Source organism: Urtica dioica, chromosome 11, assembly GCF_054948205.1.
Source record: "Urtica dioica subsp. dioica isolate 48M chromosome 11, U.dioica_male_clone48M_v1_H2, whole genome shotgun sequence".
In the NCBI taxonomy this organism is placed as follows: domain Eukaryota; kingdom Viridiplantae; phylum Streptophyta; class Magnoliopsida; order Rosales; family Urticaceae; genus Urtica; species Urtica dioica.
This window is the reverse complement of record NC_142766.1, coordinates 13,690,469-13,714,345: the sequence shown is the minus strand read 5'-3', so window position 1 is coordinate 13,714,345 and position 23,877 is coordinate 13,690,469. Positions and strand designations below refer to the sequence as shown.

At 37.5% G+C, this 23,877-nt stretch overlaps 3 protein-coding genes across 5 annotated transcripts; 1 reads left to right on the top strand and 2 right to left on the bottom strand.

Moving 5' to 3' along the window:
• The first annotated feature begins 6,345 nt into the window (after positions 1–6,345).
• Positions 6,346–7,874, top strand: LOC149381422 (C2H2 and C2HC zinc fingers superfamily protein). Its single transcript, XM_089630725.1, has 5 exons — positions 6,346–6,643; positions 6,729–6,790; positions 6,887–6,968; positions 7,034–7,102; positions 7,519–7,874. Exons 1-5 carry the CDS (start codon positions 6,514–6,516, stop codon positions 7,620–7,622), a joined length of 447 nt encoding a protein of 148 aa, XP_089486851.1. The 5' UTR covers positions 6,346–6,513; the 3' UTR covers positions 7,623–7,874.
• A 533-nt stretch (positions 7,875–8,407) lies between these two features.
• LOC149381421 (Peptidase C15, pyroglutamyl peptidase I-like protein) lies at positions 8,408–10,706 on the bottom strand. Of its 3 annotated transcripts, none has more exons than XM_089630723.1 (5): positions 10,582–10,706; positions 9,514–9,832; positions 9,204–9,308; positions 9,057–9,104; positions 8,408–8,950 (listed from the first exon to the last, which is right to left on the bottom strand). In XM_089630723.1, the coding sequence occupies exons 2-5, from the start codon at positions 9,778–9,780 to the stop codon at positions 8,711–8,713; spliced, it is 660 nt and encodes a 219-aa protein (XP_089486849.1). In that variant the 5' UTR covers positions 9,781–9,832; positions 10,582–10,706; the 3' UTR covers positions 8,408–8,710. The 3 variants fall into 3 exon arrangements, with proteins under 3 accessions (XP_089486849.1, XP_089486850.1, XP_089486848.1); XM_089630724.1 differs by lacking the exon at positions 10,582–10,706 and adding an exon at positions 10,436–10,556; XM_089630722.1 differs by lacking the exon at positions 10,582–10,706 and adding an exon at positions 10,351–10,541.
• Positions 10,707–18,159: 7,453 nt separating this feature from the next.
• On the bottom strand, positions 18,160–20,875 carry LOC149381420 (uncharacterized). The gene is made up of 3 exons (XM_089601349.1): positions 20,763–20,875; positions 19,408–20,488; positions 18,160–18,603 (listed from the first exon to the last, which is right to left on the bottom strand). Exons 1-3 carry the CDS (start codon positions 20,873–20,875, stop codon positions 18,160–18,162), a joined length of 1,638 nt encoding a protein of 545 aa, XP_089457475.1.
• Positions 20,876–23,877: the final 3,002 nt, after the last annotated feature.

Sequence of the window (23,877 nt, the reverse complement as noted above, 5' to 3'; positions counted from 1 at the left end):
TTGTTGGAAGTCACCGCCGTACCAGAAGACATGTAATGCGTGGGCGCTCTCTGTGTTCCTCCACCGTAATACGATCCGGTCTCAAGTCAAAGTATTCTTCGGGTCTGTTAAACATGTAATATAATATTACTTTCCATATTCATCATACGTACATTGTTTGTGAACTCCGACATGAATAAATGCGAATACACTAACCTGTCCGATCTTTGACGTCGTGACCCGTGATCAGAATCTTGCGTGGCTTGATAACCTTGCTCCATAGTTCAGGGCTTGTAATGTTGGCTACCACCACCAGCACCACTACCATCACCAACGTCTTGACTAGCTGGATAACCGCCAAAGTCACCACCGTCTCCACCATCGTCACCGTCGTTAGGACCACGTCCATCGTCTGATGATCCATGCGAAGTATGACCGACGTCTTCGCTAAAGACGGCGTCGACGTCAACACCTTCCGCCCGGGCCTGTGAGGCGACGTGTGGGTCGGGGTTCCGGTCTTCATCGTCGAGGTGAACTGGGCGGATCCATTGTAGGAGTTCATCATCGTCGACGTTGTCGCCCACTATCTCCATTGATCTTTGGATCATATCCAATGGATCCAACCTGTCGACGGCGTCGCTTTGGATATCTCGTAATTGCAGTTTCATGTTGTAGCTACAAAAGACGAGTTCCTCAAGCCTTTTATATGCCAGTCGGTTTCGCTGCTTAGTGTGGACAAGTGTAAACGTGTACCAATTTCGCTCGCACGCCGATGATGATGCGGTCCGAGAAAGGATTCTCATGCGACCGAATCTTATAGATGTACAAATAGTTATTGATCTCATCTGACGCATCAACTGACTTCAAAAAAACAGTCTTACCCGCCGAGTACACCATAACATTTATGATGCTTAAACGCGTAGGTCCCGTCCATCCGTCCGACATTATGGTGCAACCATATTCCTTCCACACTTCCCGTTGCTGATCGATGTACTTCTTGACGGATGCAACCTCTGCTTTCAAATACGTGTTATAAATCTCATACGGAGTCGAAAACAGAATACCTGGACCTGTGAAGTTTGAAATGAAAGTACAGTTGGACACCACAATACTTGTCAAATTAAAACTGGTAGTTCAAAATTCAAATACACGAGACATACCAACTGCCACAGCTTCATTGATCATGTGTCGAAAATGCGGCGACTTAACTTTGGCGGCTGGTATGTTCTCGTGGATGACGTAGCTGCTAACAGCTTGTCCTAGACGCCCTTTCAATTTAGGATTCGTGATTTCCGGGATCGTAGGTTGTCGTCCACTATCTGGCCAAAAATGAGGTGGTGGTGGTGAAATCCCTGAACCCCCACCAGGGCCGGATCTCCAAGCATCCGGCTGTGTCTCTTGACGGCTTCTTTTAAGAGCTTGCATCATATCACGTTCGTATTGTTGGTCGGGGTCAAGCTCGACGTGAGTCGGACCAAAGCGTCTGGCCAAGTGCTCGTCTACGGTATCATGAAGGACGCCCTTGTTTTTCTTCTTTTGGACAGTCGCCGCTTGTAACTCTAACATCTCCATGCGTACTTCTGAAGGAACACTCGTACATGCCTTCACGTTTTTCTTCGGATCGTTTCCACTTAAGTGTAACTTCATTCCCCCCCCCCCCCCCCCCCCCCCCCCGGTAACGTGTCCACAACCATTATTCAAGCGAATTTCATTCCAATTCAACCTATTTAAATTCATACTCTAACTCTTTCATTTCAATTCAAACTAATTTCATTTCAATTCAAACAATTTTAATTCAATTCAAATAATTTCCGTTCATACTCTAACTACTTTCATTTCAATTTCAAAACATAACAAATTCAAAGTCTAAATATTTTATTTCATTTCAACTCCAAACGTAAAAAATTTCTAGCATACATGGTAAATTAATTTCAAAGTCTAAGAATTGCAATTTCATATCAAAATCAAACTACATCAACTCAAATACAAGACAACATATATGGAAACAAATTCAAAACACAAGTATATGTAATATAAAATTTAAAAACATAACCCTAGTTAAGAATACAGAAATAAGTTGCTGGAAAACTTGTTTTTTAGTCCCCGGAAAAAATGGTGCTTCACCGGAAAAAAGTGGTTCTCCGGTAGTTCTACAAAAAATCTGAAAAAATATATGTGATAGATCGTCACATTACAAATAACATTCATGAAGGAAATTTTATGAAAAAAAAAATCAATTTCTTCAATAAAATCAAGATAAAAAAAATCGGAAATATAGATTACAAAATAATTCGAATTTCCTGGATCTCCTCCGAAATTCCCCGACAAATTGATGAATTTGCACGTTAGTTATCCGAAAACACCAAAAGTCGGAGAAATTCCACGACCCGTCGTCGTAAGTTGTCGTCTTCTTCACTGCCCTGCAAAACCCGAGTTTCGTTTTTTTTTTCTTTTCCTTGGATATTCGGCGAGTTTCCAAGAAAGGATGAGAATTTTATACTCTGTCTTGATCGACATTGACCGGCAGAGAACGACCAAAACGACATGTTGTTTCGTGGAAAGCCGAACAACAACATGGAGGGAAACGACACACTAGCCTGTCGCTCGCCGTTGACCACCCGAAATGGAATTTTCAGGAAATCCGACGACATTTTATTCCTTGCGTAATAGTATGTAAAGGTCTCCTATTATTTGAGGTTTCAAACACAAGTTAAGAGGTATAAGAGAATGACAAAATGTGTAAAAAGCAAGGCTTAAAATGTCGTTAATTTTATTTATTTTATGTAAAATCGCTGATGGCACGCTAACGGCTATGGAAAGCTATGTTTTCTGTTTGTCGTCTTTTCTTTTCGGCAGTAATGGTGTCTATATGTTTAAAAAACCCACTGCTTATGAAAATCTTTTTTTTTTCATGCACGACCCAGGATAATGAAACCATTTTGTGTAAATCAAACCCACTCCCCATTCTGGATGTTAGGCCGGAAAAGCTTGTCTATTTTTACATTGGTACGTGTATTTTTTAAATCTCTAGATTCTTAAAAAAACGATTTTTAGATCGATAACAGTGTACCGTGATGACCCTCATCAAATTGTGGTGGGGCATGATCAAGACGACTGTGATTTGCATGTCGAAAACTATACTCAAATCATATTTGAGACAGCTCAGATGGTAGTACGCGAGCTTCAACAACATCAATCTGGTGATATGCCACCACACCATCATTCAAATTTTTATTGACAAATGATTCAAAATGTCAAAAATTATTATTTGCGTATTTTAATAAATTTATAGTTTTACTTAAGCGTGGGACATCTTTGATACATGTTTTATAGTATTTTGAATTTATTAAATACTATGTGTTTTTAGTATATTATGTAACATTATTTCATGGTCATGTCAATTTTACGTGAAAATATTTTCTTTGGGGAAATTTTTTAGGAAAATTGTCAAAACTAGGAGGAAGGAGGAGATTTTCATTCCTATAAATTTCAAAAATTTACCATAGTACTTTTCAGTTACAAGCTTGTCACTAAATCACTGGAATCAGTGACAAATTTGTAACTAAAGAGTCCTAGATTGGTAATTTTTTTAAAATTTATAAGAAAATGAAAATCTCCTCCCAAACACTCCTAATTTAAGAAATCCCCCAAAATTTTATTATGTTTTCCACATTTTTATCCATATAGTTTTTCATCAGTATGTCAAATTTCTGTAAATCAAGAGCCTCAAAAGCAACATTTTAATCCATTGTAAAATGCTATTAGTTTTTGTATCATCTCTTTTCTTATCCTTCCTTTTTTTAAGTCCATAAAATCTTGCATTTTCTTTTTTACTTTTCGATAAGTGCGATTCACACATCTAATAATGCTTTTCGAGACTTGTTCTTGAGGTTATTGATGTTATTTTTTTTCGTTTTTAGCACATTTTCAAATTTTTGAGCTATAAAGTTTGAGGGTCGTGGAGTAATTTCGTCGTGATTGAAGACTTTTCACAAGTTAGAGCAAAACAAGAAATATTTTTCTTTCTTCTGCATCATTTGGAGATTCTTAACTGGCGATTTTGGATGCATTCTTTTTAGAATAGACTAGAGCATACTCTTAGCTTTCCAACGCATATTTATTTTCGAAATTCGGGCATCCGAGAAAGAAGTTATGGTCAATCCAAAATTGTTGTGTGTTGGCTCAAAAGTGGACGCGACGTGTAGCCCAGAAGAATTTTTGGACAGGTTCTCACGCGAGCGTCGTGTCAAAATGGATGCGATGCATTGTAGACGGGACCTAGACTTCAAATTTTGTCTTTTTTGAGCTAATTTTGACCCTTAGATGATAACAAAGAATCCGGAGTGCTCCGAAAATACCTATTGAAACACCAAATACTCTTTGTAGGTCAAAATTCACACCACACACATTATACAAGATTTGATTTTGGAGAGAGAGATAGAGAGAGAGTGCCATTGAATGACTTGGAGAGAAGAAATAGGTAGCTAGTGACAAACATCTCCACCTCTATAACCTCCATTTGTTCTAACCATTCTCTTCTCTATTTGATTGCTTGAACTCTATTGTGTTTCATTTCCATTTTAGCTTGAGTCAAGTTTAGTTGATTTGAGATAACTCATGGTGATCTTGATTGAGGCTATTTTAGATATTTTTGGGATTTTAATACTGTTTGTAGATTATTGAATGATTATATCTCTCCTTGTGTTTATGCTCATGCTCATTTCAATATAGCTTTGCTTATCAAATTCATGAGTAGCTACATACATAGGTGAGGTGCAATTTAGCTGGGTGAATTGTGTGGAAATCCAACTCAAAACCAATTGGTATTAAGTGGAGGGTCCCAACCAATATATAAACACATGCCAATTCACACACGCAACCAATGTGGGACTCATTTCTCACTTCAATACCCTCCCTCACGCGTAGTGGTCGGGCAGGGCAGAAGAGCAATCCCCCTCACGCATGAGTGGGGCCAAATATGTGTATGAACGGTCAAGGCTCTGATACCATGTGGAAATCCAACTCAAAACCAATTGGTATTAAGTGGAGGGTCCTAACAAATATATAAACACATTCCAATTCACACACACAACCAATGTGAGACTCATTTCCCACTTCAATAAATTGATTCGATTAGTAGATTATTTTAGGTTTGTGGTTAAATGTAGTTTGGTTTGTGGTTATCAAGAGAATTGTGGTGGTTAATATCATTGCTTGCCTTAGCTAACTAGGTAGTTAATCTCTAGACTCGTTTAGACACCGAGAGGTGGTAATCGAGTGTGTTCAACTTGTTCTCTCGTCCACCTACCTAGATCTATAGAAAGATTTGGGGGTTTGTGTAGTTGTTTGAATTCCCGTAGCAAATGCAATTGTTTGTTTTAATTGGATCCAAGTCGAGAGGTGTAAATTCGTCAAACAATTAGACCTGTTTCTATTCGAGATTAATGGGTATTCAAGAAAGAATTATACTAAGTTTACCCAAACAATAGCCGTTACTATAATCCTTGGAGCCGACCGAATCGAAGAACCCAATGTGGCATCACTTTGCTCTCCTTATGATTTGTTAATTCTTTGTATAATTGCTTGTGTTCCTTTTTGTATATATATAATTAGTTTCAACTCTAAAATCATTGAAATCCCTTCTTTTGCAGTGCCATAACTCTTCAAGATTTTGAAGTTAGTTTCGAAAAATAAAACAAGTTTTTTTGTGGAATCAGCATCCGTGTTATGTGCAATTCTACTATTTGATAGCACGTGCGCTTGCGTCCGTGTCAGTTTTCTTTAAAACGAATATTCACCATCACTTTTGTTGTCAACAATGAATTATTGAAGACTCAATTAGAATCAAACATTGGAATAATAATTTTGAGTGCAAAAATTAAATGAACACACAAAATTGTAGAGGTTCACTATAACTTATTGTTACGTTTCTTTTGTAGGGTTCAGAGACAATGATTGCCCCTTCCTTTGTTGTTCAAAGAGTGTTTAAATAATTCTTTTGGGACATTTGTACAACGCAGGTAGGGAGTTAAATCGAATAACAATGCGGTTGATATCATTTATATCATCATAGTATAATTGTTTGCTACGTAACTGTCAATACTATGTTTGCATCATAAAAGATGTTGTTTTTAATCTCTACAAGCTTAGGTCCTTGTTCAACCACCTAAAGTAAACCAATGAGAATGAATATTATTAACATGGTACTAATAAATATCATTAGAAAAAAAAATCATATTGGCCCGCTTTTTTTGGGTGGTAAGCTTCTATGACTCATTTAATGTTTGTTTCCAAACAATGTTTTGTTCTATTGTGAAATTACATGTAAATATAGGGCATTGGTATAAGAAAAACACAAAACATGGACAATTAATGTCATTTTACTATAGGCACAATTTTTTAAACGACAAGTAGTATGAAATAAACAACGACATTAAAAAAAAAAACGATGAAAAGAAACCTATAAATAAAAAAATTATTAAAATTTTATTGGGAGAGAGAGAGAGAGAGAGAGAGAGAGAGAGAGAGAGAGAAATGCCGCTGGGAAAGTATTACTGCGATTACTGCGACAAGCAATTCCAAGACACTCTATTCGCCCGGAAACGCCATCTTCAAGGTCTTCAACACCTCCGAGCTAAAGCTCTCTGGTACGACTCCTTCAAAGGTATGTATACATATACATATATGTATATACACATTGACACACATCTCAATACATATTACCAAGAGCTGTCCGATTTCGATTGCAGACCCAAATCATGCTTACAAGGAGGGCTTAACAAGAGGCGTCTGTAATCGCTTCGTCAAAACTGTATGTTAACTCAATTCGACCTTTGTTCCTTTATCCTCAAGAAAGTGTTTGCCTTTTTCATTTTTTATTTTTTGGATTTATTATATAATATTGCAGGGATTTTGCCAATACGGGGATTCCTGTAAATATTTTCACCCAAAGAACACGGCGCAGAATCCTAATGCCCAGGCGATATCAAGTAAGAACTGAATTATGCGATATTCGATGTCACTCTTGGGACATAGATTGATGGTGTTTTAACAGGTTTTAGTGATCACAATCAGCCACCCAACTTTCAAGGAAACCAGCTAGTCCAGAGCAGCTTTTTTCCGGGTTAGTTCATATCACTGCTCTGCTTCATCTTAGAAATATCATTTCTCTCGGTTTTCTAGTTGCAGATGTGCTTTTTAGTCTTAAAAATAAGTTTGTATAAATAAAAAATAACCTGTAAACACTAAAACAGATTGGGAATTTGGCGGAGCAGGCCAACTATCAAAAATATAAAATTTGAAAAAAAAAAGGCTAAAACTTAAAATTAAGATAAGTTTTAATTTTTTTTTAATAATATAATATGTAACCAAAGTAATTAATTTCAAATGTTGTAAAAAAAAAAATTAAAATAATTAATAGTGACTAAAAATTAACAAATCAAAGATTAAAAAGACAATTGTTCCACGAGTATGTTTATCCGAGGCTTTGAGGGCGTTATTATAGCATTGTTTTTGGTTATTGGGGCTATGATTTTGCAGGTAATACTACGATCGGAGTGTCGATGGGAAATCTGCCTCCGTCGCTGCAGCCTCCTCCGGAAGGTGGATATCCAGCTCTTCCCTTTCTGGATTGGGGATCATAACTATCTTCTTGCCCATATTCAAACCGTCATATCTATGTACTGTTTTATGCTGTTTCAGAGACCGAAACATATTCCTTCTCATCTCTGACAGATCTCATGTAGTTTTTGTTCATCTTCATTTTCTCTTTACACAAGTCTATGTTTATGCATCAGAGAAAATAGCAATGAACATGAAATAGACATGTAATTGACTTGAGAATTGCTGAGTAGGACAATTTTAGTGATATCATAAACCCCAAATACATTACTTGATTTTTTTTTTTTTTTTCTGATTAGCCAATTTTTATTCTTCAGTGTCATCCGTCCATAAACATAAAGTATATATATATAATTTAGGGATAATCATCATCAAAGACAGTGATTAAATAACAAATTGCTGTTGTTCAAGTTCAACCACTCACTCACGCCATTAATTTTATATTTGCTGCAACAATCACAATCTTGTCAATGTCGCTGTAACTTGTTTATAACTTCAATTGGACTTTCTAAGCAGAAATTTAATTATAGATAAGAAAAACGCAACACGTTTCTTTGTTTTTGTTCTCTACTAACAATATGATACTCCCATTGCAAATATGACCTCCGCTTTAAGAAAATAATGCTTATTTGGCACACCACAACAAAATAGCTATATGGGAAACAAATGCCAATACCCCTAAATACTAGCATAAACATTGGCCAGTCTTTACACAGAGTCTATACCATTTTTTTTGTTTTATTTTTATAGTCCTCAATAGCCAAAAGCCAATAGAGCTATTATGTTTGAAACTAGCAGTTGCAAGAAATGATAGTAAACGATAATAAATAAATAAAAAAGAGTCTGTCCGAGCTCACCAACAATTAGACAAACCCAAACCCAAATCCGATCATACCCGCTGATGTTAACTAGCATAGTTGCCAAGATTTTCCGATAAGGCTTATGTAAATACAATGCTTTCGGTGGAGACAATATTCCTCTTGGAATTTATTTCGACATCATTATTTTTATTAATATCATTATCATTATTCAACCATTTCCATTGACAAGCATATGTATAATTTATCCACCTTTACAAACATGGAAACATTTTCAAGCAAACCAAAGGCTACTAGTATAAGGTGGCAAGTACCTCTAACAAGGAAGCGACAAATTGCATTTGGGTCTCGGCGTTAATGGTGGAGAAGAGAGGCACGTGGACAAACACGGACTTCGTTCCGTTCTTCTCCGAAAATCGCAGCGAGTGATAGTAAACGTAGTTGCACACGAAACGGCCCGCATCGTCCGAGGTCATCACATCAAATCCCTTCGCTGACAAGGCTTTGGTCATCTCCTCGATCGGAAGACAAGTCTGCTCAATTACATCATATAAAAAATTGCTATTAGAATCCGAAGATTCATAACAAGTACAAGACCATTTTTTTTATGAAACTTTGACTTATCAGGGCATAATCTACCTCTCTTTTCTGTGTAATTCCACCATCTAGAGGTATAATCGGAACTTTCTGCGAAGAATTAAATAGGAGATAGAATATTACATCGATAAACAGATCAAGGAAGAAGTTTAGGTGGACGTATACGAAATCTCAGGGTCTTTTAACTACCAGAGGTTTCCAACCCAGTTCATCGGGGCAACGAAAAGTAGCTTCATTCACAGCTTGACTCTCGATAGCAAACCTTGTCGCGCCACTATTGACTCCAAAATGTATCTGAAAAACATAACGAAATATGAGTTGTAATACATTGTACGCGCCAAAACTTTCTACACCAAAAGTATCCATCAATGACCCTATTAGCCCCACATCAAATGCGTTTTACAACATGGGTGCTCATACTGAGTGAATGTCAATGGGGCTATATAAAGGTCACGAAATCAACACGATCAAGGACGAATATTATTATAACTATACTGACCCAAATAGTTCTTCCAGAACTCGAAGAATTCGAATCTTTAGGGATAACGGAAGATTGCAGCGTCTTGTTCAAGTTTTCGAGCGCCCCGTTCCCAGCGGTCTCGAGGATGTTGCAACTCCCGAGAGTCAAGCCCTTTGGGAAGCCCCGTTTTGTCAGGTAGTCTCTGAGGCCGGTCACGATGGTCTCCGTCGGATTCTCGGGGACGCCGTGGAATTTCTTGAACCCGGTCACGTGAATCGTCACCGAAGGAGGCGCTTCGGAACCCATTTCACCCACTTTGATCGAGCTTGAAGACGAGGTTTTAGGTGCTTTAAATTATCTGCACCAGCACAAACCCATTAAAGCAAGTTATAGATAAATTATCACCTGTCCCAGAGAAATTGGAAGAATAAGATGGTGATAATAACAACTCTCTTTTCCAGAGGTATCTTTTCTAGCAAGCTAACGAATATTACACGCCATAAAAGGCTTTATCAGATCAATTGAAGACAACTTAAAACAATATTTTAATAAAAAATCATTCTCATATCATGGTGATAACTTTGTCAAACAGTTAGATCGGTAGAAGCGACAGAAGTCAGAAGCAAATAATTCAACAACAAAACCATGTATCTTTTGCATTCAAAGACAGTAAGAACTAGAAACCTATAATCAAGCTATAGAATCACAGTCAAACCAGAGACTATATCATTTTCCAAATCCACGAGAACTTCGCATAAATAATATTCCAAACAAAAAAAAAAAAAAAAAAAAACTTTAAACACCAAATCAGGAAAAAATTCAGGATCGCTAAACACAAAGAAACTGATTTTTTTTTTTTTTTTTTAGCGAAATCACCTGAAACGAAGTAGATCACCGAAGCTGGATGAGAAATCAAAATCGATAAACCAATCAGAGACGAGATGAAGATATATACACTTACAGAAAAGTCACACAAAGACCCCAAAAAGAGAAATAAAAAGCTATATTCGGAATAATAGAAAGCTCGAGGCAATTAGAGACGGAGATAGAGCTTTAAAACTGAGAGGCATTAATAAGAAATTGGCAATGGTTTGGGTGTTTGTTTACCTGTAAATCGTCAAACAAAGAAAACAAAAAATGACTCCAACAACCAATCTTATCTACAAAAAGATGATTACAACTGGTGAAGATTCCCAATTTATTATATATATATATATATATATATATATATATATATATATATATATATGTGAATTGTATGTTTAAGGAAGGAGTGAGGGACTCGGCTAGGATGGTAGTGGAGGATCATTTCAAATTAATAAAATAAATAAAAAAATTAGATAAATAATCAATTTAAACGTTTGATATTGTTAAATAGTCAATGTTTTGTCAAAATTAGATAAATAGTCATAAACGATGATGTGACTTAATATCTAGTGATTATTTACTTAATATTTACATTTGTAAATATATAAAATTGATTATTTATCTAATATTTATCAAATATTGACTATTTAGCAATTCTCAATATTTAAGTTGGTTATTTTGCTAAATTATCCTAAAATAAATAAATGAATATTCCTTATCTACAATTACAATTTTGTTATGAATAATGATGCCTTTATTATTTATTTTTTAAGAATAATATTAGTAATATATCATGCAAATTGCCACATGTTTTTGGAAATGACAATATATTTAATATTTGAGAGGTCGATGCTGTCGTGGTCGTGGATAAGTAATCTCTCTCTCTCAAATCCCATAAGTACTCGTTATTGTTTTGTGATATCATATTGTTTCCTTTTGTTTTAGAGTATAATTTAATGCTTTTTGAAAAAGAAAAAAAAATAATGAGCCCAATAATAATTAATTGTTGTGCCGAGTTTTCGCTTGTAAAAAAAAATGCAAGTGGTGTTTTCAAGCCAACCAATTAATAAGTTCTTACACAAAAAAAAAAAAAAATGAGAACAACAACTCTAGACTTTTTTTTTTATGTTTATTAATATTAATAATGTGATTAATGTCTAACCCTTTAATTTTTTTTTTAAACTAGACATCTAAAAATTAAGAGCACTAATATCAAATATGTAACAACGGATCAGCGCCGCTATTACTTTAATACAAGTGAGATCCACTAACATGTGGACCCCACCACCTCATTCACATCAACGAACGCTGATCCGCTGATGAAAATCATTCGTAAAAAATTAAACATCATAATAATAAATAGTGCGAAAACTGAATGATAAATATAGTGCGAAGAATGAATAACACAAAATTATAGAAGTTCACCACAAATTATGATTGTACTCTTATAGAATTTATCAACGTTTCTCTCGCTTTATTCAAAATGAGTACAAATATTTTACCGTAAAAATCACTATAACAAAGGAGGGTTAGATGATTTTTTTGGCTTCAAACGTTTCTTTTCATTTTAAATATTATGAGAGAAACATCAATAAACTATAATATATAATGTAGCCTTTGTGGTGAATCTCTATCCTTTGTATTTTTTTTTTTTTTGAATTGTACTTATTATTTTGGCATTTGATTCCAGCTTCCGATTGAATTTTCAGTTGGTGATTTTCAACCGTCAACAAATTATATTATTGCCCAGCGGCATAAATATTTTCTAGAATCTCCAAAGAGAACTCTGCAAAGCAAAAACTGTAATTCATTGACAATGTTGATAAGAGAAATTAACTAAGTGGCAATAAACACCAAAAATTCATAATACAGAGATTGTTGATTTATATTCTTTAAGTATTAGAACTCGAGAAATAAGAGAGAATTGAGAATGGAATCCCTCCTATTTTACTTGCGTTGTTTTTTTATAGAGGAACAATAAAAAAAACGAAGTATGATAGAAAATAATATAATAACTAGTTTTTATAACTTTTAAAGATAAATTTAATTGTGGGCTTGACTTTTGTTTGGTATTTTTTAATGTTATATTATAACTTAGTTAGCTTCTTTTAGAAGAGAGAAATTGCTCAAACTACAACCATTTCAATACTTTTTTCCAAAAATCCACCAAACTATAACTTTGGCCAAAAATACAACTTCCTCAAAAGTGAAAAACCAAATTTACCCTCAACTTTATTTTTTCTTTCAATTTCACACCAACCTCATTTAATATCATTACAAAATAAAATTTCTATTTTTTATCTCTTTTTTATTCATAATTATTTATATCTCTCTCTCTCCCTAACCGTGTAAACCATTTACCATTTACTCTCTCTCTCTCATTCGAACTCACCCAGCCAGAATCGCCTCTCTCTCTCACCCTGAATCGCCTATTTCTCTCTCTCTCTCATTCGAACTCACCCAGACCTCGCGACTCTCTCTCCCTGAATCGCCTCTCACTCACTCACTCTCTCTCTCTCTCTCTCTTATTCAAACTCACCCACAATCGCGACCAGTCTCACTCACTCTCTCTCTCTCTTATTCAAACTGACCCACAATCGCGACCGAAACCCTTGCCCGAACTCGATTTCACTCGACCAATTCCTCAAGTCGCCATGTCTGACCCACCCAATCCTATTTTCGAACCCACAACGCGAAAGAGTCCTAGGATGATAGGGCTCAAACAACCGGAGGCGTCCGGAGCGACCACGCCAAACACTTCTCCGGCCCGGAAAAGGAAAACGAGTGCTTCGCCCAAGTTGAACTCGAAGAAGGCTACGAAGAAGCCCCGCCGTGGCCTGAAACCCACCTCTGATACGGACCAGGTAAACTCACCGGTTTAGATCTCTTAGATTTATTGGTTTTGGGTAGTGAATTAATTCTGTTGGGTAGTGAATGAATTCTGGTGTGGTAGTGAATTGATGTGTTACAAAATCTTTGATTATGGTCGGAAATTGTGTTTGAAAGTGTGTGAAATTGTGCTCGGAATTTGTGTGAAATTGTGCTCGGAAATTGTGTTTGAAATTGTGTTTGAAATTGGTTGAAATTGTGTTTGAAATTGTGTGAAATTGTGCTCGGTATTCAGGGGTGGAGGAGGTACATTTGTGAATCAAATGTGGTTGATCATAATATCAGTTTTTATGGGACGTTGGAGACGTTCGATAAATCAGCGGCTATGGGTCCAGAAGTGAAGGCTATGTTCAGCAACTCTTGTTTTGGCCAATTTCTGGACGTCCCGAAGGTCACCCGATCCTCTAAGATAATTAACCATTTATTGATGAGGGTCGGTTACTTTGTCGGTGAAGAAGAGAGGGAAGATACTCTCTTTATTGAGCTCGGGGGAGAACCGCGGGCGTTCACAAGAGAGGATTTTTGTTCTATCTTAGGGCTGCGCCATGGGGACGTCCCAGCCTTGGATTATACCGAGCCGGCCGAAGGTGGACTGTTCAGTGAATTGTTCTCCAAGGGGACGACCAACAGTCGCGTCGTGCTTACAACAAAATTGGTGGAATCGCAAGGGTGGCCGCATGAGAAGCGAGTCAAGCTCTTGCTGCTTCATTTTCTCTTCAACGTACTTCTCGGTGCCCCTTTGGGTACGACCATTCGAGATTGGTCGTACGTTAAATTGGTAGAGGACTTGGACCAGTTTAACTCGTACCCGTGGGGCAATGTGGTTTGGAAGTTCTTCGTTGAAAACTGCCGTAAGTACGTGAAGAATGTGGAGAAGAAGGATTCCAAGGCGAAGATAAACCTTCCTTCTTTCATGTACCCACTTCAAATTTGGGCGTACGAAACCATGCCCGTGTTCTCGACACTCTCGTATTGCGAGAGATTGTCTGATACCGCTGTACCTCTCATGCGTCGGTGGAAATCAACGACTCATGTCGTTGACAACACGTTCTCAACCATTTCGTGGCAATCTGAGAACTTTGTGTTCAAGCCAATGGGAGGAGAAGAGGTTAGCTTGAAGACAATGAAGAAGCCGAGCCAACCGAAGCTGAAACAGAAGGTAATCGATTAATCTTGATTATGTGTTTTTTTATGGTTTTAACGTCAATCGTTGACATCGATGTCAACAGTTGACGTCAATCGTTGACATCGATGTCAACAGTTGACGTCAATCGTTGACATCGATGTCAACAGTTGACGTCAATCGTTGACATCGATGTCAACAGTTGACGTCAATCGTTGACATCGATGTCAACAGTTGACGTCAACTGTTGACATCATTGTCAACAAACAGAAATGTCATAAATCACAGATGTCAACAGTTGACGTCAACCGTTGACATCAATGTCAACAGTTGACATCAATTGTTGACATCAATGTCAACAATTGACGAATTGTTGACATCAATGTCAACAATTGACGTCAACTGTTGACATCTGTGATTTATGGCATTTCTGATTGTTGACATTAATGTCAACAGTTGACGTCAATTGTTGACATCAATGTCAACAATTGATGTCAACTGTTGATATCTGTGATTTATGACATTTCTGTTTGTTGACAATGATGTCAGCAGTTGACGTCAACTGTTGACATCTGTGATTTATGAGAGTTGCCTAACCTTTGTTGACATTAATTTTGACAGGCACCGGTGGAATCAAGTGGAGGCACATCCACTCCGTATACAACACATACGTCCGGCATCGGAGAAAACTCTGAGGTTTGTAAATCTTTCATACATGATTTACTCTTTAACATAGGCTCGGTTGATGTCAACAGTTGATGTCAATAGAAAACATTGGCTTACGTCTACTTTTAACATAGGCTCGGTTGATGGCCGTTGAAGCCTCTGTCACCCATATAAGGACAGAGTTCGCGGCGTTCAAGACGGAGATGGAACAGAGCTTCAAAGAATTCACTAGATGTGTGAATGAAAAGTTGATGGAGCTGGCCAAGAGGATACCGGGAGCTGTCCAAGATGCACAACTTGAAGAGCTACAGGATCCAGAAGATTCGACCGAGAAAGACGGTGATGAGGAAGAGGCTGAAAAGAGAAAAAAAGACAAAGAAGAAGATGGAGATGTTGAGCCGGTTGTCAGCATAGGAGATGACATAAGAGATACACAAGAGACTCAAGAAGGTATTATTGGTTGAAGAGTCGAGTTTGGTTTGTGTTTTATGAAAAGTTTTTTGTTTGTCTTTTATGAAGTTTTTGGTTTGTGTTTGATGAAAAGTTTCTGGTTTGTCTTTTATGAAGTTTTTGGTTTGTGGTTTGTGGTCTATCTATGTTCATCAATGTCAACAATTGACGTCAACAATTGACATCAATTGTTGACGTCAATTGTTGACATTGATGTCCACAGTTGATGTCAATTGTTGACATTCATCTTTTTAAATTCAGGGTTGATCAAAGACAGCCAGTTAGAATCAAGTCAAGAACTAACAGAGTCCCAATCGAGAGCCCGCCTTCTAGAATTAGATTGTGAGCAGTTTGAAGATGAGATGTATGATGATAGTCAAGTTATCTATGTAGGCTCGGTTCCTGAGGGACGAACCCGCGAGGAAATGGAGGACGTGTTAAATGCCGCAAAGGATAAGGAAAATCGGGATTCATGGAAGATGATTCCGATTAACATAGACGATTCACCGCAAAGACCTGTGAGAATCACTCGACCGCCGGATAGGTACACTCCTACACCCATTCCGAGGCCGTTCGCGAAGTTTACGAAAGGAATTTCGCGTCCATTCAAAAATCCATTGACTCCTCCTTTTACTCCATCAAATCTTGAGGACATCACTGTAATGGAGACATGGCTGAAGTTTGGATTGTTGAAGAAGAAAGATGATGAACAACGTTGGTACGAGGCACTGGAAGATAAATTGCCATGGGGATGGAATTTCACAGAAGTTGAAATTAGATCAAAGACATTTTTCCGTAACCTCTGGACCGAAGAAGAATGGCTTGGCGATCAGGTACAACAATTCAACTCTACTGTTGTTTTTTAATGGTTTTGAAGTCTAGACATTGGTGTCAACAATTGACGTCAACTGTTGACATATGTGTCAACAATTGACGTCAACTGTTGACATCTGCGATTTATTATCTTTCTGTTTGTTGACACAGATGTCAACAATTGACGTCAACTGTTGACATTGATGTCAACAGTTGACGTCAAATGTTGACATCAATGTCAACAGTTGACGTCAATTGTTGACATCTGTGTCAACAGTTGACGTCAACTGTTGACATCTGCGATTTCTTTCTGTTTGTTGACACAGATGTCAACAATTGGCGTCAACTGTTGACATCAATGTCAACAGTTGACGTCAATTGTTGACATCTGTGTCAACAGTTGACGTCAATTGTTGACATCAATGTCAACAATTGACGTCAACTGTACGTCAATTGTTGACATCTTTGTCAACAATTGAAGTCAACTGTTGACATCTGTGACTTAAAAGCTCTTTGTTCTCTAATATTAATCCCTCAATATTTTGTGACAGCATGTTGATATCATCTCTTACTACCTCCGGAAGAAGAGAATGACTGGGAAATTGCAAAAGTCGTTCACAATTATGCCGGCTTTCTTTGTCACCTATTGCCTCTTTGGGTATGACGCTTGGATGAAATGCAAAGACAAGGACAAGTTTAATTGGTCAAGGCAGTCTCGGATCTATGATTACATAACCGCGACCAACAAGTCCTTGACACACTCTTGGCCCTGGGTAGACGTCGATCACGTCTATTTGCCCTGTTGTTTCAAGGATAGGACGCACTGGTTGCTTCTGGTTGTATCGATTCGAGAACGGTCCATTACAATCTATGATTCTATGTCAAGCAACAAGCCTCATAACAAAATGGTGACATGCCACGTCCAACAAATTGCAGAATTCCTCCCACTAGTCATGTGCTCTATTGACGCGTTTGATCGTATGAGTATTGAAGACACGAGCTCAGCCCCGTTCACAGTATCCACGTCGCTCACCATGCCACAACAGAGCAATGGGTACATATATAACTATTATTTAATAATACCGTATTTATATGATGAACAAATTGTCTAATCGCAAATTTGTTCAAAACAGTGGTGATTGTGGCATGTTTGTCGTCAAGGCTATGGAGTTTATGAGTCACGGCATAGATCTGCTTGGGGTCAAACAAGAACATATGAACATGCACCGACAACAACTCACGATCGACTTATACAGGCATGGGGCAGTGAAGTTGGCGACCCATGTTGGATCGGACATGGAGATGGATGAAAATTAGGAAAAAATGTTGTTCACGTAGTACTATTATCTTAATCTTTTGGTAAATTAGGAAAAAATGTTGTTCACGTAGTACTATTATCTTAATCTTTTGGTAAATTAGGAAGCAATGTTAACAATAGATGATAATTAGGAAACTTCTCAAACTTTTCATTTCTCTTTATTTTATGATATCATGTTTAATGAATATCAACAATATTTCAATTATCAATCTGTATTTCTCTTTTTAATGGTTTTTACGTCAATTGTTGACATTGGTGTCAACAATTTACGTCAACTGTTGACATCTGCGATTTATTACCTTTCTGTTTGTTGACATTGATGTCAATTGTTGACGTCAACTGTTGACATTGATGTCAACAATTGACGTCAATGTCAACAATTAACGTCAACAGTTGACATCAATTTCAACTATTTACGTCAACAATTGACGTCAATGTCAACAATACAAAAGTACTCTAAACAAAGTATAATTAAACAAAGAGATTCTTAAACAAAGACATTCTCTCTAACAAAAGTAGTCTGAAGAAAGTATAATTAATACAATACATAAAGCTATAACTAATCCGTAGACAATGGAGTAGCACTACTGCATGTTTGACGGTTGTGGCCGAGTACCCCACATCGCGCACACTTGCGCCTCCTAACTTCCTCTCCTTGAGAGGGTATTCTTCTCTTTTTCGGCCTACCGGCGGCACGCGCTGCGTGTTCAGGCGGAAGAACTACGATATTCTCCACCTCGGGGGGGATAACCCAACTCGAAATGTCGCCATGAGGATGGTGTACATCTGCGTAGGTTGCCCTCAAATACTCGGTTGAATAGAACTTGGAAATGAAGTTCTCAACCGGAAGATTACGTTCACGACAAGCCGCAATTCCATGTGGACAAATAAATTCATGAGCTTGCCATCGCCGGCATGAGCATGTATGTTCTTCTAAGTTAACGGCATATACAATGCCCTCTCTGTCAACTACCTCAAACTCCTCGACTGAAGATGGCCTCACCTGGCACAAAAAATCATATTTACTATTTAATTACTGAGAATTCTTACATTGTTGACATTGATGTCAACAATTGACGTCAACTGTTGACATCAATGTCAACAATTGACGTCTACTGTTGACATCAACATCAACAATTGACGTCAATTGTTGACATACAAACAGAGAGCTCATACATCACAGATGTCAACAATGGACGTCAACTGTTGACATCAATGTCAACAATTGACGTCAACTGTTGACATCCATGTCAACAATTGACGTCAACTGTTGACATCAATGTCAACAATTGACGTCTACTGTTGACATCAACATCAACAATTGACGTCAATTGTTGACATCAATGTCAACAAACAGAGAGCTCATACATCACAGATGTCAACAATGGACGTCAACTGTTGACATCAATGTCAACAATTGCCGTCTACTGTTGACATCAACATCAACAATTGACGTCAATTGTTGACATACAAACAGAGAGCTCATACATCACAGATGTCAACAATGGACGTCAACTGTTGACATCAATGTCAACAATTGACGTCAACTGTTGACATCAATGTCAACAAATTGACGTCAACTGTTGACATCAATGTCAACAATTGACGTCAATTGTTGACATCAAAGTCAACAATTGACGTCAACTGTTGACATCAAAGTCAACAAATTACGTCAATTGTTGACATCAACGTCAACAAATTACGTCAACTGTTGACATCAACGTCAACAAATTACGTCAACTGTTGATATCAACGTCAACAAATTACGTCAACTGTTGACATCGTTAGTTAATTCTCAAACACTTACCAACATTCGAACAGCATATGAAGTGTATTTTTCTGCTCTGGCTTGGTATTCTTTTGTCAAAATGGTTTGTGTATTTGCCGCAGCTTCCCGACGCTCATAAAACCATCTCATACTTCGCTCTCTCAGCCAATCCATCAATTTTGAAACTGGAAATTGTCTCACCTTTACATTTAATGCATTTAATGACTCCGCATTGTTGTTCGTCATGATACCATACCTCTTTCCCCTGAACATACACCTTGCCCATCTTTGGTACCCGACATCATTGGCTAAGTAGCGACGTATTTCAGGATTTTCAGCGTCCAACATGACCATAAAACTTTCAAATTCCCGCTGAGTGTATGCTTTTGCGGCACCGTAAAATTTCCACTTCACCTCCTTCGTGATCCCCTTGAAAGTAGTCTTCAAATTACCGTGTAGATGGAACATGCAAAAACCATGATCACAATTTGGAAATACCGTCTTGAGGCCATTGATTATACCAGCATGTCTATCGGATACAAATACTTGTTGCTCCCGTTCCCCAATTGCGTCCTTTAATTTTTCAAAGAAGGAAATCCAAGCCTCGTTAGATTCTGAAGGACCAATACTGTAGGCTAGTGGAAAAATCTGCTTGTTTCCGTCCATCCCACATGCCGTATATAACGTCCCTTTGTAATAATTCTTCAAATGCGTACCATCGACAATAATAACAGGCCTTACGTACTTCCACCTCGTTCTCCATGGCCCGAGTGACATGAAAAAACTTACAAATACACCGCCATCACCAGTGACAAGGTCAAAAAAAGAACCCGGATTCTTAGTCTCGATCATGTACCTTAGCTTAGGCAAGAACTTGTACGAGTCTGTCGAATTGCCGTAGAGGGACTTTAGAGCCTCTTCTCTGGACCGCCAAGCCTTTTTGTAAGACATAGACACTCCGTAATCCATTTGCATGTAATTCCTTATCTCTTTTGGTTTGCTCATTCCAACGGTTGGATCAATACACTTATGCTTAACCATCTCTCCTATTAACGAAGCTGTTGCTTGAGGGTGACGTCCTTGCCTTAAGTTTAGGGGACAAGCGTGCTCATTGTCAAATCTAAAATATGAAAATTACACAATTAGTTTCAAAACCAAAATGTCAACAATTGAGATTGAAGGAAAATGTCCTCTCTCTCAGTCAAAAGAAGGAAAATAATTCACCGACGTCAACAATTGATGTCAACAGTTGACGTCAATTGTTGACATCTGTGACTTATTTGCCTTCTGTTGACTGAGAGGAAATATCTCACAGATGTCAACAACTGACGTCAACAATTGATGTCAACAGTTGATAACTCTAATTCAAATTCATAATTCAACAAAGAGTTTACCTTCTAATTTGAAATATGGGTGTGTTTTCCTTTCTCACAGCTCGAACAACCCATTTACAATGCTCTCCCGGACAAACAACGTGCAAGGTGTTTTTGTCCGAGCTCTTTGTCATATACGAGAAGTTGTTGCTTATGGCGAACAACATCAAGTGTTTCTTTAAAGTCTTTTTATTCGAGTACAATGCATAACGCTCAATAAATACAGGGGAATCACCATCCAAAATAAGGGTGTCCTCTCTCGTAGTAGACGAACTTGGCACACTATGTGGAGGGGACGGTGGATGACTTGTTCTTCGCGGTGGAAGGGGGGAGTTTCGTGGTGGTGGATGAGGGGAGTTTCGTGGTGGTTGAGGAGTGGAGTTTTGTGGTGGTGGAGACATAGAGTTTCGTGGTGGTTGAGGGGGGGAGTTTTGTGGTGGTTGAGGAGGGGAGTTTTGTGGTGGTTGAGGAAGGGAGTTTCGTCGTGGTGGAGACATAGAGTTTCGTGGTGGTTGAGGGGGGGAGTTTTGTGGTGGTTGAGGAGGAGTTGGGTTTCGTGGTGGGAAGCCTCGTCGTTGTTGTTGTGTCTCATTGTCTGACAACCTAATGTCATCCAATCCTAACGTAGAACGAATTGCCGATTCATGAGTTGGGACCGAATCACACCCCTCCTCGGGTATTGATGGCATAAGGGGATTTCCGTCACAACCACTATCACGGCTGTTGCGAGTGGATCCAACTCTTGGAGAATCGAGCCCCGATGGTTTTTCTTTTATGTCCAATATCAATTGTAATTTCTCCGTGTCATCTTCCCTCCTTCTTCTCAAGTATAAATAACCTTTCAGTGAGTCGTCGTTGGTTATCTCAACAGGTATCATTGCACCAGCCATCGAATATGAAACGCCAATTGTATGGGTAGATGGTGATTTGCGCAAATACGCGTAAATTATTTGCATCAAACTAGCGAAGCTCACTTCAGACGGCACCATAATTCCGAAAGATCCTTTCTCATGATACCGACCAGGTTCAACCCAAGTACCACTATGCTTGAATAATAAATAAATTTCCGTCATCACTGCATACAATAAACAAAGGTAAGTTAGTAACTGTTGACTTCAGATGTCAACAGTTGATGTCAACAGTTGATCTCTAAATCTCGCTAATGTCAACAATTTACGTCAACAGTTGACGTCAACAGTTGACATCTAATGTCAACAACTGATGAACTTCGATGACATTACTATCAGCGAAGTTCATGAGTTGTTGACATCAGATGTCAACAGTTGCGTCAACTGTTGCCATCTGATGTCAACAACTCATTAACTTCGCCTAAAAACAAGAGTAAACAATAAAAATTGCCCAGAACAAAAAGAGTCTTTTTTTTCAATCTCAAACATACCCAGAATAAACATACCCAAAAACCAAAGAAAAGTTTGATAAAACAAAAAACAAAACAAAACTAACCTTGAGTCCGGATCTATGAGCTTTGGTCGTGTTTCCTTGAGCGTGTCGGAGGGTGAGCTCAAAGTTGAATGGGAGAGAGAGAGAGAGAGAGAGAGAGAGAGAGAGTGAGACTGGTCGTGAAGGATTCGGGTTCGGTCGCGATTTTGGGTGAGTGAGGCTGGTCGCGAATCAGGGAGAGAGAGAGGCGATTCAGGGAGAGAGAGTCGCGAGGTCTGGGTGAGTTCGAATGAGAGAGAGAGAGAGGCGATTCAGGGTGAGAGAGAGAGGCGATTCTGGCTGGGTGAGTTCGAATGAGAGAGAGAGAGAGTAAATGGTAAAGGGTTTACACGGTTAGGGAGAGAGAGATATAAATAATTATGAATAAAAAAGAGATAAAAAATAGAAATTTTATTTTGGAATGATATTAAATGAGGTTGGTGTGAAATTGAAAGAAAAAATAAAGTTGAGGGTAAATTTGGTTTTTCACTTTTGAGGAAGTTGTATTTTTGGCCAAAGTTATAGTTTGGTGGATTTTTGGAAAAAAGTATTGAAATGGTTGTAGTTTGAGCAATTTGAAGATGAAGTAGCTATTTAAGTTGACATATATCTATAAAATTCTCTACATGCATGATAGCTTTCACTACAATAATAAATTTCTTTACAAAATAAAATGCTAGTAATATGACATAGTTTAATGGTATTTTATCCTTATTAAATCAGTTAAAGGGTGATATATATTTTGAAACATACCTACTTAAATATGTAAAAACACTTTTTTTAAAACACATATACGAATACACTTGTTTATTATAAAATTGCATTCAGAGTTTTGAATGAAGAATAAAAATACTAAAATTAGTAGTAGTAGCCCTTTTAACCATTTTATTTATGGGCATTTATCTAGCAAAAATAACTATTTAAAATTAATGAATTTATAAATTAGTTTTGTCTAAAATTAGAAGAAGAAAAAATCAGTGATTATAATAAATAAATAAATAAAAAATTTAAAATACTCAAAGTTCATAAAAATTTGCAAGTACCAAATGTTAATTTTTTTTAATTGTGGTGTCTGTGGTTAAATTCGATTAAAATCTGTGGGGCTATGATTATCGATTGGAAGACTACTTCTCTGACTCCAATTATCGCATCAAGAGATAATCGAATCCAGACAAGACCGCCCTTATTATTAGACCAGCCACGAGATTAGTGTCGATAAATTTTTTGCTCATATATAAAAATCGTATAAATGTAGATATCTTAAATACATTTAATTTGCGTTGATAGTGTCAAAATTGAGCTATTTTGAAAAGGAAAAAAAAAACTATTAATGTCACACATGTTTGGAATTTTAGTAATAATCCTGAGCAAAAGGTGATGGTGCTGGGATCTGAAAAAAAAAAAAAAAGAATAAACTGTGCTCAATGTTAATGCCAAATGAATCACCCATCTGTCCACTTTATAAAATATTCCACGACTGGAAGGTTTTTGATATTGCATTGTTGAATCTGTGTACACGTCTTTTGTTTTTATCTTTCTGAAATTAAAAAAAAAAAAAAGAAGCAATTATTGCGTATTTATTTATGATGGTATGATTGAGATTGGGTGGATTGGATGAGAAAGGTAGAGGTGGAGGTGGAGTGGTGTGGATGTATTTCATTTTCATGTTCGACCATGACCCACAACTATCCACTTT

What these genes read in the sequence shown, in the direction of transcription:
- LOC149381422 (XM_089630725.1), top strand. Translation starts at nt 6,514, where the DNA reads ATGCCGCTGGGAAAGTATTACTGCGATTACTGCGACAAGCAATTCCAA. An exon ending in GTAATCGCTTCGTCAAAACT is followed by an intron (nt 6,791 to 6,886) that starts GTATGTTAACTC and finishes ATAATATTGCAG; the next exon opens with GGATTTTGCCAATACGGGGA. An exon ending in TAATGCCCAGGCGATATCAA is followed by an intron (nt 6,969 to 7,033) that starts GTAAGAACTGAA and finishes GTGTTTTAACAG; the next exon opens with GTTTTAGTGATCACAATCAG.
- LOC149381421 (XM_089630723.1), bottom strand. Translation starts at nt 9,780, where the DNA reads ATGGGTTCCGAAGCGCCTCCTTCGGTGACGATTCACGTGACCGGGTTC. An exon ending in GTTCTGGAAGAACTATTTGG is followed by an intron (nt 9,309 to 9,513) that starts GTCAGTATAGTT and finishes TATGTTTTTCAG; the next exon opens with ATACATTTTGGAGTCAATAG. An exon ending in AACTGGGTTGGAAACCTCTG is followed by an intron (nt 9,105 to 9,203) that starts GTAGTTAAAAGA and finishes AATTCTTCGCAG; the next exon opens with AAAGTTCCGATTATACCTCT.
- LOC149381420 (XM_089601349.1), bottom strand. Translation starts at nt 20,875, where the DNA reads ATGACAAAGAGCTCGGACAAAAACACCTTGCACGTTGTTTGTCCGGGA. An exon ending in CCCATATTTCAAATTAGAAG is followed by an intron (nt 20,489 to 20,762) that starts GTAAACTCTTTG and finishes TTCATATTTTAG; the next exon opens with ATTTGACAATGAGCACGCTT. An exon ending in CATATGCTGTTCGAATGTTG is followed by an intron (nt 18,604 to 19,407) that starts GTAAGTGTTTGA and finishes TTTTTGTGCCAG; the next exon opens with GTGAGGCCATCTTCAGTCGA.